The sequence below is a fragment of the Esox lucius genome, chromosome 8, assembly GCF_011004845.1.
Source record: "Esox lucius isolate fEsoLuc1 chromosome 8, fEsoLuc1.pri, whole genome shotgun sequence".
NCBI classification, from domain to species: Eukaryota; Metazoa; Chordata; class Actinopteri; order Esociformes; family Esocidae; genus Esox; species Esox lucius.
This window is the reverse complement of record NC_047576.1, coordinates 25,787,088-25,798,432: the sequence shown is the minus strand read 5'-3', so window position 1 is coordinate 25,798,432 and position 11,345 is coordinate 25,787,088. Positions and strand designations below refer to the sequence as shown.

At 40.2% G+C, this 11,345-nt stretch overlaps 1 protein-coding gene across 1 annotated transcript; it reads left to right on the top strand.

Annotated features, from left to right (window-relative positions):
* Window positions 1–8: 8 nt before the first annotated feature.
* On the top strand, window positions 9–4,414 carry serpinb1 (serpin family B member 1). The gene is given in 7 exon segments (NM_001303844.1): window positions 9–185; window positions 660–842; window positions 1,530–1,667; window positions 2,097–2,214; window positions 2,950–3,092; window positions 3,395–3,562; window positions 3,889–4,414. Coding segments are annotated over 6 exon segments (1,140 nt in total). The 5' UTR covers window positions 9–185; window positions 660–677; the 3' UTR covers window positions 4,297–4,414.
* The last annotated feature ends 6,931 nt before the right edge of the window (window positions 4,415–11,345 follow it).

Genomic DNA, 11,345 nt, shown 5'->3' with positions numbered 1-11,345 from the left:
GTCTCCTCCTAGTTTTTGGGTGCGGTAGAACAGTCTCCTATATTATAGACGACCTAAATTATTAGTGATATACTAATTTCTCCAACACTTTTTAGGGGTTTTGGTGCTGAAGGTGTTACGTCGTTCCTGCATTAACTTCTGCGATCCTCTTTCACTGGAAGATCGCGTCTCACATTTTAACAGAGGTAAGCAGTACCAGTAAGTGGCGATAAGTGTTCATTCACATACAATTTCATAAAATCGACTGATTTTGAAGGATCAAACCTCATCGCGGTTTGTTTCAAGTTTGCTGAATTTAATATCACTCCTTGCAGTGCTTCCGGGTTGCGACAGTCTCAAGGGCTGGGCTATTTCGGGAAATCTTTTTCTTCGATTACCGAGTTGAAATGAACAACATTTTGCATTTGACAATATTTCACAGCTGACAATTTCATTCAGTATACGATTTATTCTAAAGTGAATATGAGTCATATATGACCAATGACTACTTTTCCAGGAATCAATCTAGAAAGAATTGACTACTGACCGACACCACTAAAGATGCTACCAAATTTGTACCATTTAAAGTGGTTTTGACTTTAGTTAATTTGAATGTGTTGAATTTATTGTTGATCTTATGATCTTCATGTATTCAATATTACATTATCTCCTTTCTGTAGACACTCCAGTCACCAGTCATGGCTTCTGTCAGTAGCTGTAACACAGCATTTTCCTTGGAGCTGTATCGAGTTCTGCGTCAGAACAACACAGGGAACATTTTCATCTCCCCCTTCAGTATCAGCTCTGCTCTGGCCATGGTCTATCTGGGAGCTAGGGGAGACACAGCCACTCAGATGGCAAAGGTAACACATACACTGACATGCATACAGACGTTAGATTTACTAACACTAACCTTAACCTAATTTTCATGCCTGAAGTTAACCTACCCCTAACTCCTAAACAAAACCCGAATTTTATACCCATAAAACGTAACCTTAATTCTGATAAATCTCCTGTTCAAAGTGTGTGTGTGTGTGTGTGTGTGTGTGTGTGTGTGTGTGTGTGTGTGTGTGTGTGAAGGGGTGTGTCTGTAGAAATGTTCACTAGCTGGTTGTTGCTTGAACTTTAGACTGTTCAAGAAGCAATCACAGCATCTACCACTGCTAGAAGACAGTCTAAGTAGTAACCATCTTTAACCACCAGGTTATTCGGGCCAGTTTCAAGATCACACATTAATCATATGGCCATGGACTAAAAAATTTTTAAAAATCCATTGAGCTTTATTTTATTTTTTGGCCAAGGACTACCATTTAATCTGATTGTAAAGCCCGCCCTCTGTCCCAAATGATACTGCAGTTCATGCATCGGTTCAGAAGTGGTGCACTAGTAGGGAATACGGCACCATTTCAAGTCTACATTAGCATTTGACAATGTGTAACATTTATGGATAAAGTCCATGCTTTATGTAGTCACACTTGTCATCACTATCATCAATAAAATCGCTGTCATCATCACTTAATCATCTTTATTGCTCTCTGAATTTTCTTCAGGCCCTGTCTTTCAACTTGACTAAAGACGTTCACACCGATTTCCAGACACTCAATGCAGTTATCAACTCACCCGCTGCGTCTTATATCCTCAAACTGGCTAACCGTCTGTATGGAGAAGAGACCTTCGGTTTCCTTACTGTGAGTATAATAACACCCTACTCTTCATGGGGGTCTAGTAACATGATACTCTTGCTACTAACAACCATTTTACAGATTTAGGCCTGCTCTTTTCATAATGTTTTGTATTGAGTTGGAGCAAGTACAGGAGTTAAACATTTGTCTTTTGATTGTGAAACAATTATTCTACTCACACAAAGCCAGCTTATATTATGTTTGTGTGTCACTCTGCTGTAGAAGTGTTTAAAATCCAGACATTTAATATTTTTAACAAGCATATTGTGAATTTACTTGCCTGGTAAAATAAAGGTAAAAAAACAATGCCATTTACAGGTGTATTGGGGTAATAATTAGATACCCAACGTTCTCTTTCAATCGACTACTAGTCCTGTGAGAACAGTGCTTTATTGGACAGTAGAATGACTGTGTTAATATTGCTGTTGGCTCTAGGATTACTTGGAATCAACTCACAAGTTCTATCACGCAGACATGAAGGCAGTGAACTTCCTTGGAGCTGCAGAGGAGTCCAGGGCCCAGATCAACAGCTGGGTGGAGCTGCAGACAGAGAGTATGATCATTTAATGTATCAGTCTCATTCAGGGTAGTCAACCGCATGAGGAAATATATAGTGTTATACAGGGTAAAGTAGTATTTTCCTCTAAAATAAGAGTTTGCCTTTCAAAGGAAATACAACATGCCTGAGCTTTTTCACAAGATCCCCAATGTGGGTACCTTGTCTACTTCTATCGTGCTTTGGTGCTTACAATTTAGACCAAGGGTATTCAGCTCTTACCCTGCTAGGGCTGGAGCCTGATGTTGTAACTCATTATTAATTACACACACCTGGTGTCCCAGGCCTAAATACATCACTGGTTACAGGGTTGTAATGAAAACATGCAGTGGAACTCGCTTGAGTTCATCAGCATTTACATTTAACTTCAGCTGAGAAAACTGAGCCGGGATAACCTTAAAGCAGCACTTAAATTGACACAATTTCTTACCAACATTATTCATTTTGATAATTAACAACCGAGATCCAGGAACAAATCCCTGTGGCACCCCCTTCTGGACACTTAATACATTAAACTGTGTCTGGTTGCTGTTGAACTGTCAGACTTCCTGTTCTGATTATCCTATGTTTGTAAGTCGCAGCAGCGTGATCTTATAATCCGCAGTGTCAAACACCTTTGACAGATCAATAAGCATATATAGCACATCACACATTTAAAACTTAAACGGCAACCATCAAACCTGGTATAATTATTAATTGGTTTATAATTTCTGTGTGTGTGTGTGTGTGTAGATAAAATCAAGGATCTTCTCAAGCCTGGGACAGTCAGTAGCATGACAACACTGGCCCTAGTCAATGCCATCTACTTCAAGGGAAACTGGCTGAACAGATTTGACCAGAAAGAGACCCAAGAGATGCCTTTCAAACTAAACCAGGTTGATATTGGCAATATTAATATTAACATGTAATCTCTGTGATTGAATAACATGACAACTGACTGGACATCACAATTATATACTACACTGCTAGACAATATGAAGATACTGTATTTTAAATTAAAAACAGCCCTATTTTTACACTTGGGCTTAATTTTTTGAATTGTGCAGGCATTAGTTTGACACATTACTTTGTAATCAAAGAAAAACGTACTCTTTAGGCCCAAGGGTTATATGTTCAGGTAACATTTTCAGATTAAGTTGCTCATTCTCTTCCTTTATGATGCTCTTTTATTTCCTAGAATGAGAGCAAGCCGGTTCAGATGATGCACCAAATGAAGAAGTTCCCCTTCAACTATGTTCCAGACTACAACCTGCAGATCGTTGAGCTTCCATATGTAGACGAGGAGCTGAGTATGTTTGTCCTGTTGCCAGAGGAGGCCACTGACGGAGCCGATCCCCTAGTGAAGGTAAACACAACTGCTTTTACCTATTGTCTTTTATTTTCCTAAAGGGATCTTAGTTATCCTTTTAGGAAAATAAGAGTTTCCTTGGCCCCTCTGTTTGCTACACTGCATAGTAAGGTCTGAAAGTTAAACCAAACATGATCTATATCATGTGCTTTGTAGAGCACCAACATAGTGGATATATGGAATGTTTCTTCTGACCTAGCCATGGAATTCTGGTGTTTCTTCAGAGATACCATGGATGAAAAAAAGTGAAAACTCCTATATACCAGCTGTGTTTCAACTGTGTGTGACTTGATTTTAACTCTGTATACCAAACTACCATTTAGCTGGAGAGAGAGCTGACTGTGGATAAACTGGATGAGTGGACCAGAAGGGAAAACATGGACACGGGCACTGACATCATAGTTCATCTGCCTAAGTTCAAACTGGAAGAGGAGTACAAGCTGATTGAGCCCCTGGTCGCGCTGGGCATGAAGGTTGTGTTCACAGGTGGGCTGGCTGACCTTTCTGGGATGAATGGGAAGGGAGGGCTCTTCCTGTCTACTGTGGTACATAAGGCCTTTGTGGAGGTGAATGAGGAGGGGACAGAGGCTGCGGCTGCCACTGCTGGGATGGTATCGTTCTGTATGCTCCGAGAGGAACACTTCACCGCAGACCACCCCTTCCTCTTCTTTATCAGGCACAACAAAACCAAAAGCATCCTCTTCCTTGGCAGATTCTCCTCTCCTCAGTAGAGGAGTATAGTAAATGTAGACAGGAGAGATAATAAATAATAACATATCTGTATATGTGCTGGATCTAGACAATATTGTCAATGACATTGGTTATTCCAATGTAAAAAATAAAATAAGGAAAACAAATGTTTGGGCAGTGTCATTGTGTTGGTGATCTCGGTTCCATATCCAAATAGGATTTTGATTGAAATCTGGGTGGTGTGGAATACACTGCTCCGGACATAATGAAGAGGCCACTGCACCTTTTTCTTTACATTCCAAAAAAGTTGAAAAGGAAAGTTTTGAGAGAGGATCAGAAGCGCTCAATTTGCAGTGGTCTTTTAATTTTAACCCTTCTGTTCCTCACTCAAAACTTTCCTTTTCGACTTTTTTGGAAAGGAAAGAAAAAGGTGCAGTGGTCTCGTAATTTTTTCCGGAGCTGTATATTCAGTCTTGGAAAACTCAGATACAGTGGCCTTGAAAAGTCTTTTTTACAACAGGAAACAAAAAATAGCAAAAAGTTTTGTTGTACACTCGAGGCATATGAAAATATGATTAAAAGAGCATTGAAGATGGGTCGTGGCTGGGTCTTCCAGCATGACAACGACACGAAACACACAGCCAGGGCAACTAAGGAGTGTTTCCGTAAGAAGAATCTCAAGGTCCTGGAGTGGCCTAGCCAGTCTCCAGACCTGAACCCAATAGAAAATCTTTGTAGGGAGCTGAAAGTCTGTATTGCCCAGCGACAGCCCTGAAACCTGAAGAATCTAGAGAAGGTCTGTATGGAGGAGTGGGCCAAAATCCCTGATGCAGTGTGTGCAAACCTGGTCAGGAACTACAGGAAACGTATGATCTCTGTAATTGCAAACAAAGGTTTCTGTACCAAATATTAAGTTCTGCTTTTCTGATGTAGCAAATACTTATGGTATGCAATAAAATGCTAATTAATTACTTAAAAATCATACAATCAGATTTTCTGGATTTTTGTTTTCTGGATTTTTCCGTCTCTCACAGTTGAAGTGTACCTATGTTAAAAATAACAAAATAATCTACATGCTTTGTAAGTGGGAAAACCTGCAATATCGGCACTGTATAAAATATTTGTTCTCCCCACTGTATAATGCATACATATACATTCCACACAATACAATCCGGGAAGAGCGGGAGATGACAGAGCTGTCCATCACCTCACTGTCACACTCAGACCTCCCATTTAACAGTCATATCAAAGCGGTCACCAAAAGAGCATTCTATCATCTTAAAAATATAGCCAGAATCAAGGGCTTGGTGTCCCAAAAAGACCAAGAGAAGCTCACCCATGCTTTTAACTCTAGTAGAGTTGAATGCTGTAATAGCCTCTTAATATGTTCACCTGGCACAGCCAAAAGAGGACTGGTCACCCCTCTGAGCCTCTCTGAGCCTGGGTCTTCCTAAATTTCTTCCTAAGTTTTTCCTAGCCACTGAAATTCAACACTACTGTTGTTTGCTACTTGGGGTTTAAGGCCGGGTGTTTTGTAAAAGCACTTTGTGACAACTGCTGATGTAAAAAGGGCTTTATAAATACATTTGATTGATTGATCAATCAATCAAAAGAGTCATTGATGCAAAAAACATACTTTTATTTCAACATAAAGATTTTGATCTAATCAAATGTAACAAATATTGTAAGATCTGAAAAAAAAGTTATGAAATAAATGTTTAACTCACTACACTGATTCCGCCTCCGGCTTTTGGCCTTGAGATCTTGTCCAAGTCACAATGAATATCTTCATTTTAATGCACTGCGGGAAAAAGCTTTTGGCATGGCGATTCCAAACCTGACATTGGTAACCAGTGATGCCATCCTTGGCTCTTCCATGGGCTGAAGGTGACATGTTCATGGGGATGGTGGTCATAGACCGTCCACCTCCATGATGAAAAGGAGGGGAAAGATATAGGGTCAGGAATCTTGAATTGGCCCAAAACCACTGTTGAACCACCTTGAATGGTGGAACATAACATCATCTCACATAGTTTCATTGAGGAAGTCAATGAGGTGCAGCCCCAGCATTGTAAGACAAGAGAAGGGTCGTATGTCATACCTCACAATCTTCAAATATATGTCTGCACATTCATGTTGAAAGACAAATCCAGTATTCACAGTCCCTCTAATATGGTTACAACTGTGGATGGAAATCACATCCTGTATTCGACAGTACTGTATGGTATTGGCAATGGAGTGCTGTTTTGTGGATCAGTTGTTAGAGCACAAAAATTCCAAAACCAAGGTCGTGGGATTGAATCCTACTGAGGTCACATACAAGTCTATGAACTTGGGGTGGTGATTTTGTACTCCTCAGTCTGAACATAGTAGACAAAACAATCTCAAACAGGGACAAAACCAAATTGAACCACATCAGCATGGCCAACACAATGAACTTAAATAGGGTCCCCAATTGGAGGCAATGACCAACACCTGCCTCCAATTGGGGAGACCAAAAAGGATTAGAGGTGGCTAGATGCCACCTCCTTTCCTGTCCTGGCTATGCCCCGAGCCCAGCGCATAGATGGCTAGGGGCACAGCCAGGACGTGACAGGTGTAGTTAAAATGGTGTAGTGGTTAGCTATTCAACTGTTTATTGGTTTTCTACAGAAATTAATCAAACCAGAGAGTGATTTTAGTTTGTTTTTTTTCATTACAGGTACTGTATAGCTATTAGCCATCTACAGTAATCCCTTTCTAATTTAACGTGTTGAACGTGTTGAACGTAGTGTAGCGATCCTGTTATATCTGTTGTTGGTTTGGATGTTAACTAATGTAGGGAACCGTGGAGTTTCGACGGATTGGTTTGACAATACATGTAAACAGACAGCACATCTCTACACACATATCACCTGCATCCACACCCAGTGTTTAAATAGCGTAGTGGTTAAAGACTGTCACAGTAAACCGTAGATCGAATCCAGCTTGGGCAACCACTTTCATCCCAGAACTAGGCTTGCCTGGTTTCTTTACCTTCTGCATTCATTTAACCTTCCCCCACCTAATAAAATGTTTTTAAATTGTTGGTGTCTGTCTCACACATTTCTCTTCTCCCTATATGTATTTAGATTTTTTATATTACTTATTAACACGTTTTCTGCTCATTTTAAAACCGCTTTTACATATTTTTTACAAGCAAACATTGGCACATTTTTAGAATGGAAAAAATGTTATGGCTTTTTTATACTTAGCTGTTGTCACATCAAATTTGATGGGCTCCTATGAACTTCACATGTTGGGGCATCATGTATGGAAGCCGTTTGCAATGCAGGGTGTGGCTCAGAGTCTGTGTAGGTCCAGAACATCTGACCTGTTTCTCCACCTACACCAAAATGAACGAGTACCTACTGGTACATGCCTGTTAGGGGGAGGACCACCATTTATCGACTGGATTGTGCCATTATTAACTTGTTCATTCTGTTTAGAAATTGGATCAGAGGTTGTGTCATCATAGGTGTGAGGGTGTGCCATAATCGTGATGAGCTGAATACAGAGTCTGATGAAATAGCAAAGCAAACAGCAAAAACTGCAGACTAAACGGGTTGGAACAAATCCAGAGAACAGACACTTCAATTATAGCTTTCTGATTTAGTTTTTACTAATCTTTAGTAGTTACACTGAATTGGACACTTAGAATATAGAAAATAATTCAACCTGGTTACAGTCACAAGATGAAACAGATATAATGAAGAATAATTTCAAATCTTAAGATGCTTCCCTATTTGCATGCGAAGGCAGGCCAACATGACAGTAGCACTGATATGCATTGTTAGGGAAGTAGCTACTGCCTCTCCCTCCAATGTTGTTTAATTCCCTCCAGTGTGTGGCCAGTGTCCCCATCATGAACAATGATTTACTTATCTTGATCCCAAAAGGGCTAGCCTCTCTATCTGGTACATACCTTTGTTCAATTAACTATAACAATAAGTAATACAATTATAACAGTTGAGAATAATATTGCGGGGAGGGGTTTCCACGATTCTCCCGTGTTTTTACTTGACGAAAAAGTCAGTTATCGTCACCTATATTGACAGTTGTTGCATCAATGTCATTCACATACTAACGTTATTATGCCGCTTTGGCAGTGTAAAGTTCGCTTTCAGTCTCGCAAGCATGGGCTCAATGACTATTCCAAATAAGACTTGTTTTACAGGCTTGTAAGCTATAAAAACGGCCAGTGGCAAAAGCCATACAGTTCGTACATGGTATTTGTGGTGGAAGCAAATTTATCAGAAACGTTAGTCAGTGTACAATGCTTAATGGTGTCAAGTTAATTATTAAAACTTGGTGTAATGCGCGACAAACATTATGCGCGACATTATCTTATGTTGCCACGCAATTTCATGACCAAGTAGCCTAGATCGCAATACATAGCTATACAGAGTTAGTACCCATCATCACCCGCGAAGTATGTATAATTGCAGTAGTAGTATGCGATTTGAGATGTACCCCCTAGCCTTTTTGTACTGACTCAATCGCTGAATTGTTCATTTTAATGACTTGCTACGGATCAGTACAACCCGCGTCTTCCTGTAGATCAGCGTTCTTTTTAATGAACGACTCAAAAATATGTGAGTTAGTAAAGACTCAAACTTCCTAACAATAACTGACAAATCTACGTGGACATCACCCCAGACTATCAACAATAGCCACGGGGGAAGACGGAAAGGCAAAGAAACAACCGAGGTTGGTCTACCCAATGCATTCAACCTCAACTTGCAGCCCTTGCTTATAAGTCATGTTGCTAATAAAACATGCAAATAATGTAGCAAGCTAGCAATGTTTATAAATATTAGGCTACTGGAATATCTACTTCTGAAATAAAATATCCTAAAACTGGTAGGCCCTTTGGAAAAACCGTTGCATCTACTAAGGTTTCTGATTTGTCGAGCTCATGACGGTCCTTAGCTAACTAATGAAGCTTTCGCTGGATCGCGCTGGTTACCGAACCCTCAAATATATCCCGCCCTTCATTATTCGACGGCCAGCTCATTGCGGTCTGAAAGCTAGTGAACTGTACGTCGTCGATTTTTGTGGAGAAATCCTTCTCCACCTTTCGAGCACACCTCGCTGAAGTTGCAAAATGGCAGCCTGCGTAAATGTGAACCTACCAGAGATGGCTTCCCTTAATAAACATATCTGAATCCATTCGCTTTGGAAGCTAAAATAGTGATTATACTTATGGTTGTGAAGATTTATAAAAAAATATATACATTCCACACAAAAGGGGAAGTTTACAAAATGATTTGGTAATCGCGACATTAAATTGACAGAAATCCTGACCACTGGTCGCGCTTTCTAACATTGCCCTGGTCCCATTTTTGGTTTATTTTGTATAATTTTCGTGTGGAATCTCACTCTTGTATTGTTTAATGTAGATTACAGTCAACATTCTAGGAGCGATTATGACGTCTGGTCGTGACGTCATAATACATTGCTCTGTTACGTCTTATTTGGTCCAAGTCTTAAGTGTGTTTGACAGTGAACCGCTACCACAATTCACTTCAACAAATCACAGCTAACCCAGCTAGTATTTTGACCTCTAATTTGCACTGCATTTCCTTTTGAAATAGAATACCTTCTGTCAAAATGGCACAGCTCTTCCGGAAGGATGGGCTGTGTAACACGAAGATGTTCTTTTTGTTGATTATTTTCAGCCTCCTATTGCCTGTTACTGCAACTGGATTGCCTCTTTCATCACCAGAGCTCAACACGTTGATGCCAGCGAAGGACCATTCTGTTCTGAACATCCCTGCAACAGAGACTAATTCAAAGGGGTTACTGAAGATACTTGCAGGTTTCAAGATGAAAGATGATTCTTCTCCAGGTAGTGTGGGACGGTTGACAAATGGACTTCCTTCCCTAGATGACCCCTCAGAGCTTGCTGAACCCCAGACTTCTGTTCCAGAACACAAGGCTTTAAAGCCAGAGAAGGACCATTCCCATCTCAACAGAAAGCCTCCTCATGACAAGCCACCTGTGAAATCAAACTATACTTTTAGAGTTGTTTTCATCATCGTTGTTGCACTATTGTTTTTATTTGAGGCTGTAACGATCTATAATGGTTGTATAAGAAGAAATAATGCTATTGGTGCTGCGGAGGAAAGAGAACCGGCTACTACTGAACCTGTGCTGACATTGACATCCAGAGTAAGGGCAAGCATCTCTTCACTGATTGGTCTGAAAGAGGCATCATTTCCATCACAGATTGCTCCGGTTTCTGATGATTCTGAAGAGAAGCTGGAGAAGTCAGTTGCCACCACAGAAAACTTGAAGTCAGAAAACACATCTGGAAAGAGAACCTTTTGCTGGAGACCATGGAAAGCAGCTCAGCCTAGCATCCCAGAGACCTTTCCTGTCCCTGATACTGTGCATTTCATCCAGGTGCCATTGAACCAAGTTGACCACCCCCTGGAAGAAGTTGTATGTCACAACAGTGAAGCATTGAACCACGAGGCAACTACAAAGCCCTGCTACAGTGGGTCTGGACTGACTGAGGTTGACGTCAATTAAGACTGTGGATCTGAAACCAAGTAACACTCAATAGAAATGGCAGATAATACCTCTCCTGTTATTTTCACTCATTGAATTGAATTACTTTAGAGTATTAAAACTCTTTCATTTCAAATGTGTAGTGTCTGGCATGTGGTGCTTATAGAATAAGTTGTGGAAAAGTCCACTTTTCAGGGAAAACAACTAGGAAAAATGTTGTCCCAAGAAAATCTCAAAAGACTGGATGGTCATTGATTATTTTTATTTTATTCAGCACAGGGAAGTCAAAAGCAAATTATCATGGGTTGTTCTAATGTCACATTGTTGCTTTTACATTTTTATACCACCCTTGTCGGTTCTCAAAATATTAGGTCTTCTGCTCGAGATACATACAAGAAAAAATGTGTTCACACAAATGAAAATAAGACAAAATGCTTCAAGTTAGCGAGGTGCGCCGAGATATTGTCCCACATACACAACAGCATGGTTATTAAAGTTTTGGGCTTCAATGTCGGCGCCTACAAATAAACTTAATATGGGAGAAAATATACCTCAA